The sequence below is a fragment of the Aspergillus piperis genome (genome assembly GCF_003184755.1).
Source record: "Aspergillus piperis CBS 112811 unplaced genomic scaffold BO85scaffold_4, whole genome shotgun sequence".
Classification (NCBI taxonomy): domain Eukaryota; kingdom Fungi; phylum Ascomycota; class Eurotiomycetes; order Eurotiales; family Aspergillaceae; genus Aspergillus; species Aspergillus piperis.
Genome location: NW_020291594.1, coordinates 953557 through 975136, shown reverse-complemented (window position 1 = coordinate 975136; position 21580 = coordinate 953557). Strand labels below are relative to the sequence as shown.

At 52.3% G+C, this 21580-nt stretch overlaps 6 protein-coding genes across 6 annotated transcripts; 2 read left to right on the top strand and 4 right to left on the bottom strand.

The window, feature by feature from the left end:
* Window positions 1-935: 935 nt before the first annotated feature.
* On the bottom strand, window positions 936-3853 carry pacC (putative C2H2 transcription factor PacC). Its single transcript, XM_025659614.1, has 3 exons — window positions 3241-3853; window positions 2826-3114; window positions 936-2772 (listed from the first exon to the last, which is right to left on the bottom strand). Exons 1-3 carry the CDS (start codon window positions 3502-3504, stop codon window positions 1316-1318), a joined length of 2010 nt encoding a protein of 669 aa, XP_025518312.1. The 5' UTR covers window positions 3505-3853; the 3' UTR covers window positions 936-1315.
* A 1712-nt stretch (window positions 3854-5565) lies between these two features.
* On the bottom strand, window positions 5566-7357 carry BO85DRAFT_366193 (sugar porter family MFS transporter; the record flags this gene model as incomplete). The annotated part of the gene is made up of 3 exons (XM_025655771.1): window positions 5566-5925; window positions 5992-6702; window positions 6818-7357. The coding sequence occupies 3 exons, from the start codon at window positions 7355-7357 to the stop codon at window positions 5566-5568; spliced, it is 1611 nt and encodes a 536-aa protein (XP_025518311.1).
* A 1603-nt stretch (window positions 7358-8960) lies between these two features.
* Window positions 8961-10590, top strand: BO85DRAFT_415700 (oxidoreductase, 2OG-Fe(II) oxygenase family). The gene is made up of 2 exons (XM_025657709.1): window positions 8961-9764; window positions 9852-10590. The coding sequence occupies exons 1-2, from the start codon at window positions 9457-9459 to the stop codon at window positions 10408-10410; spliced, it is 867 nt and encodes a 288-aa protein (XP_025518310.1). The 5' UTR covers window positions 8961-9456; the 3' UTR covers window positions 10411-10590.
* Window positions 10562-14153, bottom strand: BO85DRAFT_415697 (putative C6 transcription factor (Mut3)). Its single transcript, XM_025657708.1, has 4 exons — window positions 13768-14153; window positions 12898-13699; window positions 12216-12827; window positions 10562-12164 (listed from the first exon to the last, which is right to left on the bottom strand). The coding sequence occupies exons 1-4, from the start codon at window positions 14045-14047 to the stop codon at window positions 10709-10711; spliced, it is 3150 nt and encodes a 1049-aa protein (XP_025518309.1). The 5' UTR covers window positions 14048-14153; the 3' UTR covers window positions 10562-10708.
* A 1951-nt stretch (window positions 14154-16104) lies between these two features.
* BO85DRAFT_366868 (sugar porter family MFS transporter) lies at window positions 16105-17834 on the top strand (the record flags this gene model as incomplete). The annotated part of the gene is made up of 4 exons (XM_025655798.1): window positions 16105-16273; window positions 16335-16537; window positions 16604-16684; window positions 16773-17834. 4 exons carry the CDS (start codon window positions 16105-16107, stop codon window positions 17832-17834), a joined length of 1515 nt encoding a protein of 504 aa, XP_025518308.1.
* A 197-nt stretch (window positions 17835-18031) lies between these two features.
* BO85DRAFT_509133 (sigma-70 region 2 family protein) lies at window positions 18032-20422 on the bottom strand. Its single transcript, XM_025664488.1, has one exon. The coding sequence runs from the start codon at window positions 20156-20158 to the stop codon at window positions 18230-18232; it is 1929 nt and encodes a 642-aa protein (XP_025518307.1). The 5' UTR covers window positions 20159-20422; the 3' UTR covers window positions 18032-18229.
* Between the last annotated feature and the right edge of the window lie 1158 nt (window positions 20423-21580).

The window sequence follows — 21580 nt, the reverse complement described above, 5'->3', positions numbered from 1 at the left end:
TCCTTGCCAACTATTTTCCCATTCTCCTTTTCTCTCTTTCTTTCCTTCTCTAATTGACTAACCTCCCCTTTCCCATTATCGAACCTCCCCGACCGCAGTAGATCCCCGTTTTAATATGTATGTCCACCAGTGGAGGCTGCCGCAACCGCCGTAAACAGGCAGTGGAGCCCACCAGCTGCATCCCTCCCAATGCAAGGATGCAGGATGGAAGGAAGACCACGGCCTAGCCGGGTGCAGTTGCTCGTGCTGTTTGTGCTCCTTCTTTCTTTATTTTCTCTCTTTTCCACCGCCTTCATTCTCTCTCCCCTCGAGAGATAAGTATTTAGTTACTGTGTATGTATCACTGTCTACTAAGTGTCGGATGTACCTGTAGCTACAGCCAGCACCAGCACAAAGATTCCAGTTGATGTAAATGACATCCACAATAATGTCCATGTCACCATCAGCCTTCCGGCTATGATCGGAGTCTCCGGAACGCCCTTGTTTGGGACAACCATAATAACTACTATGAGAGAGAAAGCATTCATCGGAAAACAGAGCAAGTGACTGGCCGACCGGCATCCTGACAGGGTTCCATTTCCATTCTTCCCCATTGGGGAAAAAGCATCCTTCGGCCTCCTTCCCTCTCCACCGGATCAGGCAAGGTGAAAAAGCATCATCGAGGGCACGTTCGAACCCTGCTGATCCATGTCTGTGAGGGTCGGATCAACATATCGCCTCGTCGCCCATCGCTGCCCCTGCGCTTGATCCATCCATTTCTCAAAACTCTCCGCTGCGCTGGTTGCGTCATGCCTCTCCGCGTGCGGTTTAGTGGCCCGCCATCGGAATGTCTGCCAATCTGGCCTTCCATCGCTACCTGTCCGACCCAGCGAAAACAGCCTGTAGCTCTACGCACTTGGGAACTGTTTGTTTGTCTACAGTTTACGGGATTGAGCTCAGCAGAATCAGACGTTGTTTGTCCTTGAATGAAAAGACAACTAGCCAGATGGGACGCCATTTGGATTCGGCGCCGTGTCCCATGCATTCCGCGGCGCCATCCATACACACACCTCGAACAGAACTCCGTATGAAAAGAAACCGCAAGGAATGAGAGAGGAGACGTAAATGAAAGGAAGTAAATCCCAGGGCTGGGCCCACATATACACGGCCCATGGCCCATGGGTGTAATCACACTGCGTTACCACGTGCACGTGGACAGGGAATCAAACTAGCACCCAGATAGTTCGTAGCAACCGGAAGTACTCGCTCCGGAAGAATCAAAGATAACAGAATATAAGCCCAGAGAGAAAGAAGGAAATATTGTCCAGCAAACAAGCTAAGGCATCTTCGAATCGCCATCTTCATCTACCCCACGTAGTGTCGGGTACATCACCACATCACCTGTCTCCGGCTTCACAGCCGGTTCCTCAGCCTTACTTGGAGCCTCGGTTTCCACACCCTCCATATGAGTATCGGGGTTGGCTTCCGGTGTCTGCTCATGAGTGCTGCTGTTGCTGCTGCTACTGCTGTTGCCGCCGCCAGCCTCGTTATTCTCGAACTCGCCCCGTTCCAGCCGGGAAGCAATGTAGTTGCGCAGATACTCGATCAGCCGCACCTTCTCCACCCACTGTACATCTGCCCGCTCGGCCACCTCCGTCGCCGCCTGGGCGGTCCGCAGGGTTGCCTCAGCTTCCGCGGCAGTACCCGAAAGAGCCGGGTCGATCAAGCTAGCAGAGATGCGCTCGGGTGAGGATGGCGAAGAGTGCTCCTTGGCCTTGGGAGTACGCTCACCCTCATCCTTGCTGTCCTGGGTAAGATCCATCTCCTCGCTCAGCTGACGAGTCTCTGGACGAGCGCGCTGCAGCGTGCCACCCGTGTACCGGCGGCGATCATCGTGGTCGAAGATGCCCCCGAGGGTAGACGGCGGCGCGGTACTCGAAGCGGTCGGGTACCCAGCCGCCATGCTGTCAGCCATTGTAGCGGACGGAAGACGAGGGTACATGCTGCCTCCTTCATGGTGAGGCGGCGAGACCCTTGTCGCCGATGGCAAGGAAACGGGTGAGCGACCGGAGGTGTACGACTGAGCGCTGGACGGCGGCGTGAGGGCAGGAGTGCCTGTGGAAGGCGAGTGGGTGGCTGGGTTTGGCATCATTGAGGCAGAGCTGGTTGCTGTCGCATGGCTGGGCGGCAACTGGGTAGGAGGCGAGTGGGTGGTGCGGTAGCTCATGCCACCATGAACGTAATGAGCGCCCGGCTGGGCAACGCCCGCAGCAGCCACATTGTCGTCGTTCTCATATATAGTATCCTGCATCTGCTGCAGGAACTGATCAATATTGATCAGATCGTTCTTGGTCCGCACGTTACTCATGGGCGGCAGGTGGTAGGCCGGTGCGGAGGGAGCACCCCCGGGGCTGTATCCGCCACCACCAACGGCCACTGGCGCAGGCATCGGCTGGTACTCAGGCAGGGGCCCGCTGCTCAGCACAGGGAGCGACAGGCTCTGCAAGCCCAGCAGACGCTGGCCGACAGCAGCATAGGAGTTCGGGTCGAACTGACGCCGTTTCAGGTCGCCAAAGAACTCATTCAGGGCATCGTAGCCGCGCTTCTTGGATTCATAAGAAGCGTGGGTAGCCTCTGGGCCGTGGTTCAGGGCGTAGTAGACATTTCCGTAGGACGGGTTGGCAGGCTGAGGGGGAGGGTGCGATTGGTAATACTGGGGAGCGCCATGCGCATAGCCCTGGCTGGGGACCGCGTTCAACGCGGGCTCAAAATAGTGCGTAGCGGTCGCATAGCCTATATCTCGTGTCAGCCGGCAGTGCAGAACAGTCAGACTGGGACACGCTTACCCTTGGCACCTCCACCGAACATCATGTCCGGATTCCGGGCTCCAGGCTCCGGCGACCGGACCAGAACTGAATCGTCGGCATGGGTCTTGACGTGCTTCTTCAGATCCTGGGGGCGCTTGAAGGCCTTCCCGCAGAAATCACACTTGTGTGGTTTAAGCGGTACATGCACACGGATATGAGAGGTGATGTGGTCGCGCTTGACGGTGGTAGTGCGACAGCTGCCCCATTGGCAGGTCAGGTTGAGGTTGTTTGTGCTCTTGCGGCCGACGTGACGCTCGCACACATGTTCCTAAGCCGAGGCGGTCAGCTACCCAATTCAGCGAAGGATGTGATGAGTCAAGCCAACACGTAGCCCACTGCTAGTGGACTGTATCATCACAGTAGACATATAGAATAGAAAAACAGGAGAACTCACATAAAGAGCTTCAGGGGAAGGGCACTTCTCCGAGCAACCCTGCCACAGGCAGGACAACTCCTCAGAAGGACGAGTGGTGGTGCCGTTCATGGGGGGATTTGCCACGGCAGCCGAGGCAGCCGCAGCGGTCGCGGCCGCAGAAGCAGCGGTCGCAGAGGATACCTGAGCAGGTTGCTGAGCTGAAGGAGAATCCTGGGAAGTTGAGGTAGGCATGGGAGCGGCCGTCGTCGAAGGGGCCGTCGTGGTGTCTTGGGGTTCCGACATTGCCAAGAAAAATCTTTCTTGTCCCTTTCTTGGGAGCAGCGGAAGTAGAAAGCAACTCAACACAAGTCCGCCTCAAGCGTGCAAGGGGAAGAAAAGATGGGGAGACCCAAGACTCTTGGTGCTAATAAAGGGAAAACAAGAGGATCGACTACGACAGATGGCGCGGTGAGGGAGTGGCGGACAAGAAAATGGACAGATGCGCACACCGACACCGGATATTTGGAAAAGGGAGAGAATTGGAATTGGCCAGGAGGAAAGAGGAAAGGAAAGGACAGCAAAGTTGTTGTTAAGATCACAAAACACAAATGGCAAATATGAGCAAAGAGAAATACGGGGGGGGGGGGGGGGGATGTGAAAGTAATAAGGGAAACTAACAGATTGCCGGACCAGAGGAAGAGGAACAGCAGAGAATCAGGGGGAGTAGGGGAAGGGAGGAAGTCTTGGGCCGAGAGGGGGAGGCTTGGGTTCAGAGCCGAGCCTTGCCTAGAAAAGGCCGCTTGCACAGCCGGGCGGAAGACAGGGACAAGACTGGCCAGGATGACAAGACGCGACAAGCCTGGAGGCCTGGGCACCGGCCGGGCCAAGAGGCCGTGCGGGGCTGGTGGCGTGTGTGTAAATGTCTGCCTACCCTTTTGTGACTCTGCAACTTCGGCTGCTATTACTGCGACCACTACAAATGGCTGTTATTTGCTATACAAGTCAGTCCACCCATCTTAATACTTAATATATCCACAAAGTGAAAAAATTATCGCAAGTAAAAGTACCTGCACACAGAGCGCATGGTTCCCCTCACACAACCCCAGTCAGTAACCTACTAGTCTCACTATCTAGTAGTGCAATAACAGGCCGTCAAATAACGCAGTGGGCTTATTACTAGTAGTAGTTAGCGACCGTCTCAATACGGTAATTATACACCAACTATCCCCTGTCATCCACTCAAAAACCCCGCGCCGACCGGATTGCATTTTTGGAAATCCTTTGTTAGTCATCCCCCATCATGGCATTCCAAATGTCTCACTCTCTTGCCCGTCTTTTCCTCAATTTTCAGGCACATGGATCGGTAACAGACCATGTGGTGGGCTTCTTCTTTCTGCTCGGAGGAACTGCCACATTGCCTTGCAATGCCAATAAATCTCCTCCACCCGCTTCTTCACGTTCTTCTCTTTTTTGCCCTCCTCCCCCTCTTGGCACCTTTCCCGCTCCGTGGATGAAGTCTTGGAAGGTCACATCTGACCGTGGTACGATGCCTGAGTTGGTCAGGTTTCCTCTTAGTCAGAATGGCCCCTCCCTTGGCATGTAAGACGGAATCCATCGGGTCTTTCTGGCGCGGAGCACGAATAGGAAAGGTTGGGGAGGGGGACATCCCTGTCAAACAAAGTTTCCGGGTCTGGTTGTTCGAAAAAGACACATACCAGTAGACTAAATATTTTAGTAGCGTAAACGATGTCCGCATGTAAGCGCCAAGACCCACAGAGAATCCCACGCGACGGTTGTGGTGCTTACCTTTGCCTTGCTGCTTCTGGAATATGCATCGATGCTGCAGACTGGAGGGATATATTTCTTCTCTCCAGATTTCCTCCGGGCATGTTGATGCAACTTCATAATTCTACATACTACCCTGCATGTCTGCTCCATATTTCAGAGTTCGGGTTCAGCTGCGTTGCACAGGTCGTACAGACTGCACAAAGATGCAGCGGGTGACTGACGTGCTGGGTAAACGGTAGTGATGATCAGAACCGCCACCAGATACTATTCAAGAACTGACCGGAAGGCTGGTGTTCCGGGCCTCCGTTTCCTCTTTTTTGAAGGGGAAATCGAACGAGGCTGCCCAGTTTTCTCTAAATAAAGTACCTACTAGTGACTCGACCTGTGTCGGGGACGGCAAGATCGGCGAGAAACTAGGCATCTATGTTACGCTGAAACCAAGTCACATGCAGGGAAGAGGAACGAAATCGGTAGTTCTGCCAGCAGGTCAAAGCCTGATCCGATGTATGTATATCAACTCCTGAAATCTATTTACAAAGTCTATGTCCGTATAAAACCATAAAATAAGCCAAATAATTAAGCGCTCTCGACATGCTCCTGAGGGTCGTTCTTCTCGAACGCTCCTTCCTTCATCTCGTGACGGAACCGTTCCTCTTCTTCTCTCAGCTGCTCCTTGAGTTTCTCGTTCGCCCTCCAGATCGGCTTGATCTTGAAGAGCTGGTCGACCGCCTCCAGTGGGATACCACTGGTCTCGGGGATGAGGAAGAAGGCGAAGAACCAGGCAAAGAAGGACAGCGATGCGAAGAAGAAGTACACGCCGTAGTTCATCGCGGCGAACATCTGCTCGGTGAAGCGAGAGACAAGGAAGTTGAAGAGCCAGTTGCTGGCCGTGGTGCAGGCCTGAGACAACGGACGGATGTTGGGATCGAAGAATTCCTATTCACGAACAGTTAGCAAGGTGTTCAGAAGGAACTTCGCCTGATTGGAGTAGAGGGAACTTACCGAGTTGATGACCCACGGGGTACCGTTCCAGGTGGGGGTGTAGACAGCAGTCCACAGGTAGAAGAAGAAGATGGCAGCAATGCCTCCGCCATTCAGGTGGTCCTGGGGGTGTTCCGTCGGGCGGACAATGTAAATGTAGGCACCAATAGCGTACATGCAGGCGGATCCGCAGACAGCACCGCACAGGAGAAGTTTCCGACGTCCGAATTGATCAACCAGGAAGAGCAACCAGATAACGGTGAAGACGGCCTTGACGACACCGAAGATACCGTTGAGAATACCCTTCGTGTTGCCAGTAACACCAAGACTGGCGAAGATAGTCGGGCTGTAGTAGTTGATGGCGTTGATGCCGGACGCGTTCTGCCAGAAGAACAACATGCAGCCCAGGAAGAGGCGGTACTGCAAGCTAGGCGCCTGGAAGACAGCCCTGAAGGGCTTCCAGAAGCCCAGGCCAACAGTAGCAACCTGCTCCTCGATGGCTTGGTCAACAGTAGCTACCTCCTCGGTGATGTAAATATCGGTTTCATCGAGTTGACGAATCCAGCAGAGGTTCTTCATGGCTTGCTCGCGACGTCCCTTAAGGAATAGCCAACGAGGTGATTCCCTCATCCACAGGGAGCCGAGGAAGAGCATACCCGACGGGATCAATTGAACAGCAAAGGGAATGACCCATTGCTTGTGGTCTGAGGGCATAGTTTGTTCAACACCATACTATGAAAACGGTTATCAGCATGGCACGTGACGAGAAAAAAAAAAGAAGGGCAATATTAGGGATAGATGAAGAAATTTAAGAAGTGGGGGAAGAAAAACATGGGAAGTCACTTACGTTGATCCAGAAACCAACCATGCCACCAACCTGCCAGCCAAGTTCATAGAAACCGACCAGTCGGCCTCTGATGGCCGGAGGGGCCAGCTCTGAGAGGTAAATCGGGACGACGTTGGATGCCACACCCGTGCCGAGACCGGAAAGGACACGGCCAGCGTACAAGATGCCGAGCCCACGAGAGCCGTTGGCTCCCATCTGCAACCCGGAACCGAGAATGAAGACAGCCGAAGAGATGGTCAAACTCCATTTACGTCCAAAGAAGTGCGAAATTCCATAAGTGAGCAGAGCTCCGAAGAAAGCACCAGCAATGAACAAAGAGACAATATTTTCACTAATCAGATTCACGGCCGAATCACTCATCTTGTCCAACCCGAACTCGGCTTCAAAGGAAGGCAGAGTGATTGTCGTCCCGATGAACCCACTGGTATACCCAATCATGTTGGAACCACATGAGGCAATGAGGGCGAGCACATAGACTCGCCAATTGTAGACATTTTTGGGAGTCGGACGGTCCTCAACGAGGTGAAGAATTCCACCCATTGTATGGGAGAAGAGAGAGGGGGAGGAAGGACGAGAGGGAGAAAACTCTGATGAACGTGAAAAATCCTGTCAACAGGAGAACGAACAAGGAAAAGGACAAAAGAATAATATATAAGGGGGTGTCCTGTCAACAGGAAAGATGGATGGGAAAAAAAGAAGAAAGAGAGGACAGGCAGAGACGGGCCGGGCCATAAGTAATATCTTCGGATTCCTACAAGTTCTACGGAGCAGCCAGAATGTGGATACGGATTTCTCCCCTGCCTCGAACGCTCTCCACAATCTACGTCGTGGCCAAACCCCATCCGGGGAGGACCATTCTGGAGATACAGAATAGCGAGGCTGTGATACGCCGAAAATGCAGCTAGAGGTACTTAATCTTCGGACTATGCAGAAAGATTCCCACAATTTTTGCCCCCGTGATGTGGGAGAATGGGTCGGGGGAGTGTTTTCCCCAGACGTTGAGTCTCGCTTAGCCGGCGCGGAGAAGGTCTCGCCAGGAAACATTCAGCCGCAGATCAGGGGCCAAAACGCAGGAAGTATATAAGGGCCGTATCCCCCCAGCTAGCTAAGGCGTTTATCCGAGTCAGTGTGTATATAACAAAATGTATACCCCAGTGGGGTGGGGAGAAGAACAGTTCCACGACATGATGCCCCGTTGCGCCTGTGGTTTAGTTTACCCATGTTGAAAGTAGGTTGTGAAGAATTTGCCGGTGGCCCACCTGAAGAGTCCAACCAAATGCTGACCGGTCTTGGAGGGGCAAAGCTTTGAGCTGAGGCTTGAAGGGGCATTGGCGACCCGACAGATCGCCGCCCTGGACAGCACATTCTTTCTCCCGGTTCAGGTCGGCACCCGGACGAACCAGATGGAAGATGATTCTGTTGAGAACCAAGGAAATCGGTTTCCAGGTTCCACAAGCTTAAGCGAGAGGCCGGAGGCTTTGGGATACCCGAAAGGCTTTAGCCGGCATTTGTCCAGCATGTTAGTCAAGGTTGTCATGGGATAATGGGACTCGTAGCTCTCATGGAGTCAGGTAAGACCAGTCAGAGAGGCTGGGAGAGGCCTTAACCCAATCTTGGTGGAGATTAGGGCCGGAGGATAGCCGAGACGTGTAAAGATTGGTGCCGATCTAGACTAAATACGCCGTGGACGGAGTCAGATGAACGGGTAGAGGACGTCTAGGGCCGACTGGAAAGCTTTACCCCGGCTCACCGGGGATGGGGATGGGGAAGACCTGCATATCAAGCGCTAGTTATCGTAAGCGTTGGAGCAGACGAGGAGGCGACGGCGAGGCGAGGCGACCACCCACGATAACAAAGTAAAGTAGGCGAGTCTAAACCCAGGCGGGAAATCCACACGATGTCTGGTCACGGGTGGCACACTAGGCTGCCTGCAGGCTTAGTGGTAGCGCTAGCCCGAAGAGGTATAGCTGTCAGCTGACCGGGTGTCCCTTTACACGGCGGGGATTCGCTTTCGACCCAAGGACCCCTACAGCTCGGCTCATGAACGATACTCCGCGTCTTCTGGAAGCCCAAATGCGGAGTCTCCGCATCTGGCTCATTTATTATCGCAAGCCTCGCCGCATTATGATGCTAAAGGGATGATCCTGGAACTCTTTCTGCGGCTACGTGTGCCATGACGCAATTTCTGGCGGACTAACTTGACATCTCAACGTGGTGGGCAATGCGCACCCGGATCGTCCTCAATAGTCCGCCGGGTAAAGAGACACAGACCAAACGGTCATGACCAGCTGGCTAGTTACTAACGTTAGTGACGACTGATAACAGTCAGACCGCTGACAAACGCTCCTCTGACGAGGGGCCAACGATTCCCCGCATCCCAGACATGCCGGAGAATGAGATATCCAACATACACACCTGTCACATGCACACTAACATGATAATGCCGCGCTGCATATGCATAGCTGACTAACCGGAGTCAAGCTCCCCGGCACATCCGATCACCAGCGAAACACAATCATATCAATCAATCCGCGATCAGACCATCCATCCAGACCATCCCTATCCCTATCCCCTGCCTGTTACGATCCCCAGGTCACACAAAAATTACCACATCCAATGCCTCGGACCAATTGACCAATATGCCCAAATTCTCGCTCTCCACCCTCCTCACCTCCCTCTTCTACCTCCTTCCGCTCTACCTTTTCGTCATCGCTCCCCTCCTCCGCCAACTCTTCCCGGTAACCCAGGACATCTTCGACCCAGACATCGACGCAACAACAGAAAGCGACATCTCACTGGACCCGGAGATCCTCAGCCTTCCCGACGGAATCATCCCAACATGTCCCGAAGACACCTATCGAGTCCACCTCCTCTCCAAGGACCCGCTAATCATCTACATTGAAGATTTTCTCTCCACCTCTGAAGCCGATCACCTAGTAAAGATAAGGTCCGTCCAAGACCTCCCCATTGTCATTCCCCACAGCCCCATTACACATAAAACGAACCTAACAAAACAATGTCAAACCAAATAAAGTGAACCAAACTACTCCCCCTCAATAATCTACAACGGCCAAACCACCAAAATCGACCCCTCAACCCGACTCTCCGACCGCGCCCTCCTCCCCCGCGACAACACCGTCCGGTGCCTCGAATCCCGCGCCGCCGCCTTCCAAGGCTGGAAACCACACCTCTACATCGAGCGCATGTGGGCTCAACGCTACAACGTCTCCGGTCACTACAAGCACCACTTCGACTGGGCGGGATCTGTTGCCCGCGGCGGCGACAGACTCAGCACCTTCATGGTATACCTAGGCGATGAGTGCGAAGGCGGGGGCACGAATTTCCCCCGTCTGAAGATGCCGCGCGGAGAACAGTGGTGTCGGTTTCTGGACTGCGAGATGGCTCAGAATGAGAATGTATCTGGGATCACTTTCAAGCCTATCAAGGGGAATGCCATCTTCTGGGAGAACTTGAGGTCTGATGGGACGGGGTATCCGGAGACTTGGCACGCTGCGTTTCCGGTCACTCAGGGGATGAAGGTGGGGTTGAATATTTGGAGTTGGTATCAGCCGCCGTCTAGGGGGAGGAGGTAAGTTCGGTGATCGTATTGGACTTTTGGGTATATTGGATAGAACGCCTGGGTTTGTATATTATGTATCATCGGTGTCGTGTATTCTAGCTGTATCCTGGAACGATATATAGCTCGTAGGTATATAGACAGCTACTAGCAGTATAGAAAAGATAGACACGTCATAAGAAATAATTCATTAAAAATAGCATTATGTAACATATGCCTTGTCAAAGCCATCCATACGCCATCCCTCATCACATGAGCCTCATAGCCAAAAACCAAACGCATACACATGGGTATATAACAGTTTCTTTTATCATTTAGCCTCCAACGTTCATCCATTGCGTCCAATCATCGCCTAATCCGCCTGGGCGGCACGCATCTCCATTTCCGAAAATATCGTCCAACGGAAGACCCAGGTCCAACCCCATGCCCAATCCCGGGGCATTATTATCGTCCATACCTAAGCCGAACTGTCCGAGGTTTGCGGCCGTAGGGGGAACAGTTGTCTCCGCAGTGAAGTTTTGTGGCTGGAAATTATATCCTTGCCATAGGAAGTTCTGATTAGGCAAGGAGACTAGGTCGGGGCTGTTGACGGCCTCGCCGCTGTTGATGGGAGTTGAGGCGTGGGAGGCGGGTGATTGTAGCTGAGATGCATTCATTGGTTGGTGGTTTGCTAGGCGGCTTGAGATGCTGTTGTTGAGGCCGCCAGGTGCACCGGAAAAGAGTGAGAAATTTGCGAAACCATCTACGGCGGGTGAGGAGGCCGCGAGTGTGCTGACACCGTTGGGATCGGCTGTGGATGCCATTCCCGATGCATACTGAGTGGTGACTGGCGCACCGGTCACATCTTGGAAATGGTCGTTTTCCAGTGTCGACATCGGTTGCGTCGGATAGGCAAACGGATCGTCCGAGGGGAACATGATAGGCATGAGATCGGGGAAATTACCAGGGTTTCCAAAGGCCTGTGCGTTGAATGCATTTGCGCCCGAGTCTCCGGATTGCAATGACGTCGAAACAGGTGACGCTCGGGTTGAGACACTATTGGTCGCAGTCTCCGAAGGAGTGGACACCGCTTCAGCCGGAGGCTCCGGGGTGGACGGAAACCACGTCGGAGGCTGACTATGACGGGGGTTGGTTGCAACATTGCGTGTTGCAGCGCTATCATCTAGGCTCTTCGGCGTATTACTGGCCTCCGACTTGGTAGACCGATGTAGCAGCTGATTCGGGAAGGTGCTGGCCCGCTGCGGCGGCGGCATCCCCGAGGGCTTGGTTGAGCTTTTATTGGCCGACGCTCGACTGCTGCTGGAAGGCGCCGAACGTTTGAGGTTCGCACGGGCGGTCGCACTTTGCCGGTTCTTGAGCAGCTCAGGAAGGTTTTTGAACAAGCAGACTAGACTCTGGGAGCAACGATCCGCTGCCATGCTCTTCTTTGCCAGGCCAGCAAGTGTGGTCTTACCCTCCATGGCGTCCTTGAGAACACCGTCTTTCGCCGTTGGAGAGTCGGGATTCTCAAGTACGAAGAACAGGAGTGACAAGATAGCGAAATACGTGGTGTACATAGTGAACCAGAAAGAGCCATTTAGAAGTCCTCTTTTGTGCATGCCAGTCGTGATGTGGACAATGTTGCGAGAAACACTAACACACGCCGCTGCACAAGCGTAAGAACGACGGTCCACCCCACGAGCCTGCGAGCCGCTGGAGACGTAGTGTAGGAAGGGTCGGTATAGCATCACTTGAACGTGGGCGTAGCTAATACGCAGCAATTGTCGGATCCTGCAGCACAATTAGAAAAGATCGCTGCCAAATCAACTCCAGAAGACATACCGCTCTACTTGCGGAGAAACCTCCGTTCCCGGACGCAGTGCCGCTGGCAACTCCTCCATCCAAGCCTGAAGATCTCTTTCAATTTCCCGAATCTTGGAGTGGCTCACCACATAGCGTTGATCCGATCCAGCCCGATGCTGAGCGTTCTTCACTGGGTAGATGTACTTCACCACTTTGAGGATAATGCTGGACAAGCGCGTATGCGCATTAGCTCCGGCCATAAGAGGTATGTGGTCGGAGGGCATAGGCAGAATGCCGTCCTTAGCAATGAACTCGGAATCAACCGACGCCGGGAATTCCTGATCAATGTCGTCGTCGCTCAACATCAAAGGAAGACCCAGCATCGTGCTCACGTAGACGTCCATCTTTCTTATGACCCAGAAGACACGTTTCCGCAGCTCCTGCTCTAGCGGGCTGAAATGCGCCGTCACTTTGCGATGCAAGCCGAGTCGCAAGGCGGACCGGAGGGCAATACCCACGTAGGAATAGCAAGTACTCAGCTTGGCAGAGGCCTGTAGGAAGAGTACCATGAAGCAAATCGCCTGCAGGGAGGTTAAATCACGGCAATCGGTGATCTCCAATAGCTGTTGACCTGCTTTGAAGTATTGAAAGCTAGGATGAGTTAGCTTATTGCAGTCCAGATGGCCCTTGTTGGGCCATGAGAAAGACATGAGTGACTTACCCTTGACCAATCGCACCCTCATATCCAGCAACATCAAGAGGATTTGCCCCACCGTCAGAGAACAGACAGCCGACCGCAATAACAATGTAGAGTAGCGGCAGGAACGAGTTTTCTTCGTTGGTGAACTGATCAGGCGAAGTATCGTACACTCGATCGAACATGGCGAAAAATGAGGGTTCGTGCGCGAAGCGCATCAGTGCGCAGCCATCATCAAATGCACTGTGACACAGACGTCGTGCGACTTCCCGCGGGGGCAGGTCATGAGTGGGGGGCAATGGCGCATCCTGCGGTGATTCCGATAACGACTTAGGACTGTCAAACTTGGATTGGGTGACCGGTCGCGACCGGATCGTCGGCGGCTGTATGTCGGAAGCACCAAGCTGCTTGCGCAGTCGGCGGATGAAGCTCATGCCCGAGCTGTGACCGTGGTAGTCCCAGTGGCCCTGGTCGTCCAGATCTAAATAGCCAGAATTGTCGACCATCGACTCGAGGAGCGACTCGTCCCCTCCATTCGCATCCGCTGCTGAGTCGGTGCCCGTCATGACAACCGAACTTCGGCGCCGCTCGCTGGGAGTCGCGAGCGATGCCGCTGGTGGTGGTTGCTGGGATTGTTGTTTTTCTCGCTTGATGGCTGCCAGCATCTGCTCTGTGGCATGCACATCGAATTGGGGGTCGTCCAGGTTCAGATCGGGGAGCACAACGCGGAGCAAGGCCTCCGCCTTGTGTAAACGATTTTCTAGAGCTTCGACATATTGAGGGGCGGGGTTGCGACGACGGTTAGACGGTTGATCATACGTGCATTCTATGGTGCGATTTCCGTGAGCATGAATTGACGGCAACAAGCAGACAATCGAGGTAATGACAACTCACCATAACTGTAGACGGTGCAATGAGTGCACGGCTGCTTCCCATCGCACTTGATCTTCTTGCGACGACATTCATCGCAAGCGCGCGTCACACGACGCCTCTTCTGCATGGGGAGGGAGTCCTTCACAGGCTTGCCATCGCCCAGCGCATCATCCTTCATCATCAAATCATGGCCGGGGGAGGCATCGTGATCTTCGTGGGCATAGAAGAAAGAGTCGGAAGCGGCTGAGGGATCATCCTCGTTCGCATTTTCGGCATGCGCCGGACTGGGAGCGGAAGCCATGAGAGGAGCGGAGGGGCCAGCAGGAGAGATCTCAAGGCGGTCGGCGCAATGACATGCAAGGGGGTATGAGGAGGATGTGGAATTGATGGATGGGTTGATGTACGATAGTCGACAGGAGACTAATCCGATCAGCAAGGAGAAATAGCCCGCGTGGCGATCCGACCGTTATCGCAATCTCCACGAGGGTAGAAATGACGCTTCTCACAGGTTCATGGAAGGCACGGCGAGGATTGTAGTTAGCTGGAGGGATTGATCGCAGGGGACCAATCTTAAAGTCCAGGAAGAGTTGATGGAAGAGGATGTGTTCGGCTGAGGTCGCTCTGGCCCTTGGTGGGCTATTCTTCACTATTTTTGAGTAGTTAAATGTTTTTTGCCTCTTGTTATGCTGTTGGTGGCTTTGGAACGGGAGTTCCTTGGAGATGACGGAAATGTTCTGGAGACTGGAGTAGGCCCCGAATTAGTCAGAATTGCGTTGCAAGAACTTTCGTGAGTCAAGACGGTGATCCACTCCCAGTCGCACGGAAATAGTAACCAGGACGGGCAAGAATAAAGAGGTCTAATGCGCAACACCAGGCCCAAACACAATTGGGAAGACTGGGGATGGCTGTTCAGGCTTTTCTTGTCCGCGTGTACAAAGTACGAGGGGAAGAGGGGAAGAAGGCGGAAATGGGGGGGAAGCAGTTCAAAAGCAGATACGGAGGATTTTGCAAGACTAGGGTTGGGGGGAATGTACAGAATGGTTTCTCCAAATCGGAGAAAAGAAGGGAAAAAAGAAAGAAAAATCAAAGTTAAGTTAAACAAGCTCAAGCCCACAAGCCAGCAAGTGGAAAGGCGAGGAAAGGACTCGAGTAAGTCGCAGTAGTGATGAGCGTAGAAGAGCGATGATGGAAAAGGAATGAATGGATGGGGACGAAGACGGACAAGACGGGCAGATCCACCGATGCGAGGTGATGGTGTGGCCCAGACCCTGTTTCCGATTGGGGGGATTTTAACAACGGCACCAGGGCAAGTGCGAAAAAAAAGAAAAAGATATATATGCACTAGGGGATCAGCACAAGAGAGAGATCTCGCGCGAAAAGATGCTCGGATATGGTCCAAGAGTTTCCTATTCCGATCAAGTCCGAGTATGAATCATCTGTGTGAGAGAGAGAAAGAAAGAAAAAAGTGTAAATGCAGAATTAACAAAAAATCGCTCACAAGTAGGGCTGATCTAGAGCCAACCGGCAGTGACAAGCGGCTGGAAGCGCAACTTGAGCCTGCTCCTGTGCCCGTGACGATGCCGCTGCGTCGGACCTCCGATACAGAAATTTTCCCTTTTCTTACAAACTCCATTGGACTAGCTGGGAAAGCGGCTTAGTAGTAGTAATAGTGGTAGCAGCAGTAGCTCGGCGTATTGGGCAAACCCGCCGATGACTGCCTCGGTTGCAGAAACAAGCCTCAGAACCCACGGTATTGTCGCTGATTCGATCATTCTCGATGGATACCCTGATCCATGGAACCTGCAGCAACATCGATGAGAAACAATAAGTTAAACAACATCCCCGGTGGGGATCGCATCTTCGGTGATGGATTGGATGAACCCGAAGACCCTAACCGGCGTTAGTCCTTCCCTTGGCTTTAAGAGGACCAATGCTGCAGTCCAGTCATCCATCAAAGCTGACGGAATCCTGTTTTCCTGTGTGTGTCCCCCTGAATCCACTCGTCTCTAGTCCCTAGCTGTACCGACCATTTCAATGTGACCTGAAGTCTTCTGCTCGCCTTCCTATTCTTCCAAGAGCCCTTGCGCACGTGTGTCCTGTTACAGTGTTGTTGTACAACATCAGCCCTGCATTATTCCCGACTTGGTTGCAGCTCCAGATAGTAGTAATACTACAAAGTAGCATACTGCCATGCCTATGGCACGCAACGGTATCGCGCTGCGCCACTAAAATCTCCGCCAAGATTAGATAGACACTTAAAAATATCTTCATGGGCAACTACTAGCGATCGGGAAGAGATAAAGGAGCCGTCGCATCCTCCCCCACACACAATTCAAGCACTGGGAGCGGAGGTGAACAATGCCCTATCTTCTCGTTACTCTCTGCTGTTTGTTCGCCAGTCTAGGCTCCTTTTTATTTGGTTATGACTCCGGGGTTATATCCTCTGTTATCGACCAGGATTCCTTCAAATATCGCTTCCACAATCCTTCTGTTGCAGCGACAGGGGGTATCGTTGCATCCTATAATGGTTCGGACACCCGCGCCGATCACCACTTCGTCGCATTTCATCTCCGGCTGACATTCTGCAGGCGGTGCCATTCTAGGCTCGGTCTTTGTCTCCTACCTCTCTGACCCTTGGGGGCGAAGGCCTGTTCTCTTCACCGGCGGCCTCCTCGCTAGCCTTGGGGCCGCGTTGCAGGCTGGCGCTGTCAACGTGTCCATGCTCATTGCAGGCCGTTTGATCGCTGGTCTTGCTATTGGCTTGATGTCCGCCATTATCCCAGTATATTGTGTATGTATCGCTATAACGCATCTCTGGGGATTTTTATATTGCAGCGGGCTCTGACCGTACTTTCAGAGTGAGCTATCTCCTCCCCGTATTCGTGGCTTCCTAGGTTCACTGCAGCAATGGATGATTGGGCTCGGAGTTGTTGTAGCTGTGAGTGATTTATCTATCTACTATACCCCTGTTCAGCTAGTCGACTAGTCAACTAGGTCGCCCTCTATCCCTGACTAATCGCCTTTAGCAATGGGTGGGATATGGCTGCTCTCTCCGTACGGGAAATTTCAGCTGGAGTTTCCCCTTGGCATTTCAAGCAGTCCCCGCCGTGATTCTTAGCTGTGGCGTCTGGTTTCTCCCTGAATCACCTCGTTGGCTCATAGAAAAGGGCGATCCAGATGCTGGTCGGGCGGTCTTGAACCGCCTCCATCTACCTAGGGGACAGCCGAACGCTCTACCAGTCGACGCGGAATTTGAGCGAATCTCCGCGGGTATTGCGGAGGCCCGGCATTCAGCCAACCACTCATGGCGACAGCTTTTGTTCACACAGCCTAATTGGCGCAAGCGTGTGCTGCTTGCCTGTGGCATGCAGGCTTTTACACAATGCTCGGGCACGAATGTGCTCCAGAACTATAACCCGGGTTTATACCGATCCTTGGGCTTGTCGCAATCCACTTCGCTCATCCTGCAGGGCATCTGGGGTGCATTGGCCCAGTTTTGGAATACTGTATTCATACTCTTCATCGATCGGGTCGACCGTCGCAAGCTGCTCATTCCGTCGTTACTGGGTATGGGCGCCACCATGTGCGTGGAGGCTATCCTGGGGCAGGTGTACAATAACTTTGAAAGCGTGGCGTCACCGAATCACAGTGCCGTCCGTGCTGCAATCGCTGTATTTTTCGTCTTCTCGTTCTTTTATACTAGTCTCGGGCTCATTTCTTGGATCTATCAATCCGAGATTTTCCCCACCAACATTCGCGCCCGAGGCTCTTCTGTAGCCACCGCCACCAATTGGAGTCTGAATTTGGTTTTTGCTCAGTGTTCGCCGATCGCCCAGTCGCAGATTCAGTTCGAATACTTCTACTGTTTCGCGGCCTTCAACTGGGTTGCGGCGGGTTTCGTTTGGGCCTTGTATCCGGAGACGGCCGGCAAGTCGCTCGAGGAAATTGACCGTCTCTTCACTCCAGAAACTTCGAGGCCCACATATGATGCAGACAAACCTCACATTTCAATGTCAAATACAAGAGATAAGGACTCCCTGGCAATCGTTAGTACACGGGATACTAGCAGTCATACTTCCAAAAATTGAGCAGAACACAATGTTTCTGCCAACTCCAAGAAATCACATTATATAGTAAATAGATGAGCTTATGACTTAATGTCACTAGAAATAATACAATGTAATTAGTTCAAGAAGGCAATTGGGCGATCACAAACAGAACAAGCAGATCACGAAATAAGAAAATCAGTTGAAATGAAAGGTATCATATACTGTCATGTCTCATCGCGGATATATAAAACACCAACACCAAGAAGATGGCCAAAGAGACATGAAATTCAACGTTACAATTAGATTCGTTTCCACGTGCACACAAAAAGACATAAGAAAAGAGGGAGGAAAAGATGGAAGGGATGGATACAAGTCTCAAAACTGCAGTGCTGTATATGCAGGTGCCATGTCCCGAGCGATAAAGCCCGACAAATCTACAGGCCTTGGAGGGCCGGCATAACGTAATTAGTGAGAGGCGCACTAAGAATCTCTTGCCGTAAGCCATCTTCCCAGAGCGAGACAGAAGGTATTCCCGTATGTAACGTTAGACAAGAGAAGAGAAAATAGTTCACGTTCATCCAGCTATCAAAGCTGAGCCGTTTGGCCACTTTGAGCATTCGGCCTGCAAACCACGGCCGATCGTAAGGCGTCTCAGCCGTAGGGCAGTATTGCGTAAAATCGGGTGTATTTCCAGGATAACGCCTTGACTTAGGCATCTCAATCGAACCATCCTCACATGCGAGCAATATTTGCAGCAATGCTTCAACTGAGCCGCTCATGTTCACTTCGCAGTTCAGGACACTCTGCTCCAAATTTCTGAGAAAGGCCTCACTATGCGAAACGGAGTTCCGGTAATCCCACAAGCCAGCATTTAGCATGATCAAGGCAACCAGCCGTGCAACAAACTGCTTGCGGTTACCCGATGCTGTAAAGCGTAGCCCGGGAGGCGCTGCGAGTATCTCATACAGCAATGAGGTTGACTGGAATGCCGTGTGACGCATCGGTGCCGTGGTTAAGTTGGTGGATGTGCGTTGGTGTATAGCGAGCTGCTCACAGCGCTTGAGGAAGCTGATGAACTCAGTGCACTGATTTTCAATCTCATCCACTGGGGTAGGTATGGGGTGTTGGGCGATAGTGTGCTCGATGAACGAACTTTCTGAAAGCGGCAGCTGACCAGCTTGGGGAACTGGTCTCTGTAGCATGGCTGGAGGGTTGTATTCGAAGAAGAAGCTGGGTCCCTCTGTCTCATAGCCCGAAAGAATATAATCTTGCCAGTTTATTAGCATTCCGAGCCGTGTCTTATGAAAGGCAGATGGCCCGCCACGAAGGCGGATCATCTCCCTTGCCGCTCGCATATGAAGCCAGCTAATCTGCTTATGACCAGGCCGAGGATCAAAGTCTTCAAGGCCTGCAGCGCTTATACAGCCTATAATCGCTTCATCGGAGATGTCATCCGGGTTCCTGTCCCTCAACTCTCGTAGCATGGTAATCGCACGATCACGATGATAGAGAGCTGCCGCGTCCGGCTCCTCATTACGAACCCAGACCCATGTGCTGGCCGCATGAACGAGTATTGTGTTCTGAAATGCCACAGGTCCTTTCATGCCTTCAGGGACAAATACTGCTGTGTACCAATTATGCGCCTTGGGTGACCGGAAGTGGTTTCCGTATGAGCAAGCAGGCATTTCGTTGACATAGAAGTCAAACAGTCTCTGACCCTCGATGTCTAGTTCAAGAGGCAGAGTGTTGAATGGATCTGTGCGCGCAGCACTCAGGATCGTCTTTGGTGACAACGCTACATCATCTGGTGTTGTTGGCGCAGACGATGATGGCGTTGGAGTGCTGGTGTCGGAAATGCTGCTTTGAGACAGGCAGTAGGTCTTGGGCAAATTCGTTTTGCCTCTGAAAGATATGCCTTCAAAGAATGGCCGAACTGCAGGCCTGGAACTCAAGATGATCCTGCCATCTGTGGCATGGTTTTTCACAGACCCGCTCGACTCTTGTTGCGCTAAGAAGTCATTGAGTGTCGGCTTGGGAATATTTTCCTGCGCAAGAGCATCGGTTCCATACAGGGCTCCACTATCTTGAGTGTTGTCCGTTTGATTTTCACTCGTTTTTGTAACCTGACCAATGGCTCTTTTGTGCTGTCGTGTCTTCTCTCCCTGAGACGAACCCTCTTCGATTTCAGCACCAGACTGCCCGCTTGCATGTCGCTTTTGACGCATATATTCCTGCATAACATGACGCTTTACTTTAGTTAAAGTACTCCTGCTGTTGTCAGAAGCATCGATGAATTGCCACTGTATTGGTGGCGGCTCTTCTGTGGACTTCTTCCCACTAGCACTACTTGGTTCATCTGGCATATTGAAGGTTAGATGCACGATGATCTCGTGCCGCGCAAGTGCTTTGGTCTTAGTAGTCAGCCTTCATTAAGCGATGCGATAGCTGGTGTCTCATTCGGCCTGCAGGAGTGATGTTGGCTTCTCGCTGTATAGGCACAATGGCGGGGTAGCTTGATTAACTGTTGAAGACTGTCCAAACACCAGCAGCCTTTACTGTGCTTCGCCAGATAGCCGTCTCGTTATGCTTTCGACCCTGAAACGAAAATCCTGTAGAAAGTGCGATAGCGAGGCGCATCCACGAACAGATACCGACTGAAGTTATTGCCGGCTGCCTTGGCAATGGTGCGATAAAGGAATCTAGCTGTATCCGGCAGCGTGTCTTCGGTTACATAAAAACGAGCGGCCAACTTCCGACATCCAAGTCGAAGTTGAAACAAAGCGTGCCAACTGGCGATATCAGAACGCAGCCAGAATCTAAAATGGAACTAGAAGTGAAAGTTAGTACTTGACAAACTACGCTCAAGCATCAAGCCTATAGGGACAACGGAGAGAACAAGTTGAGGCACAAACACATACGGATCTGATAGCGATGATATATGTAGAGCAAAAAAAAAAGTTAATTATTATTAGGCCATGAGGTAATGAGGAGCGTGAAAATGCTGAGAGCAGAGTACTGTCACGATCCCGGGACTGAAGTAAGCCTGCGCTGCTCCACTGCGTCGAATCACCTAATTATAAGCATCTTTGGAGCTGAAACCTTGAATCATGGATCCAAAATCTCAAAGCAGCCTGGTGACCTGGACGCCAGATTGTCTGTTCCAGTGCCAACCAAGAGACACCAATGCAAAGGGGGAGGGGGGGGGGAATAATGGGGGCTGCGGTGCAGGAGATGGGGGAAGTAGTCTCGGGGCCAGAGATAATAATAGCGTCTGGCTTTAGAACCTAAAACCTTGTTTCAGAGAGGAGGAACGGCAGCATTAATGATGGTGGGCGGATATGTTCGCGATTTGCGAAGTGCAGAAGCTGGCTTGAACTAGTTTATGATGGTGTTGGAAGTCGGAAGTCCATTTCACTCTCCTAACTCCTAAGCATCCAACCGGGCTCGTTGGTGGGCGGCTGCTAGCGCCGCTTATCTCGGTGAACTCCACGATATCCGGAAATCCACGAAAGACTCCTCGTTCATCGACGTCATTATATCACTAGCAGTATCCTTCGCACCCTGAACACTCTATGGCTCGTTGCGTGGCAGTTTATACCGGCTGCGTTCTTAAGGTGAAGCGAATTAGTAGGAAAGGCGCTACCGCCACGAGAGCCAGCCTTCGCTCCTGCCTATCTTAGAAGGTAAAGGTCTTTTACTCTTTTTTTTTTTTTTTTTTTTTTTTTTTTGTTCTGTTTTCACCGCCTGTTTAATTCACAAGTAAACTGCCTGAGGCAGTCGAATAT

Coding starts and splice junctions, on each gene's coding strand:
- pacC (XM_025659614.1), bottom strand. CDS start 3,504: ATGTCGGAACCCCAAGACACCACGACGGCCCCTTCGACGACGGCCGCT. Junction 3,115..3,240: donor CTTCCCCTGAAGCTCTTTAT/GTGAGTTCTCCT, acceptor GCCTCGGCTTAG/GAACATGTGTGCGAGCGTCA. Junction 2,773..2,825: donor GTTCGGTGGAGGTGCCAAGG/GTAAGCGTGTCC, acceptor CACGAGATATAG/GCTATGCGACCGCTACGCAC.
- BO85DRAFT_415697 (XM_025657708.1), bottom strand. CDS start 14,047: ATGGCTTCCGCTCCCAGTCCGGCGCATGCCGAAAATGCGAACGAGGAT. Junction 13,700..13,767: donor TTGCACCGTCTACAGTTATG/GTGAGTTGTCAT, acceptor ATCGCACCATAG/AATGCACGTATGATCAACCG. Junction 12,165..12,215: donor GTTTCTCCGCAAGTAGAGCG/GTATGTCTTCTG, acceptor ATTGTGCTGCAG/GATCCGACAATTGCTGCGTA.
- BO85DRAFT_509133 (XM_025664488.1), bottom strand. CDS start 20,158: ATGCCAGATGAACCAAGTAGTGCTAGTGGGAAGAAGTCCACAGAAGAG.
- BO85DRAFT_415700 (XM_025657709.1), top strand. CDS start 9,457: ATGCCCAAATTCTCGCTCTCCACCCTCCTCACCTCCCTCTTCTACCTC. Junction 9,765..9,851: donor GATCACCTAGTAAAGATAAG/GTCCGTCCAAGA, acceptor AACCAAATAAAG/TGAACCAAACTACTCCCCCT.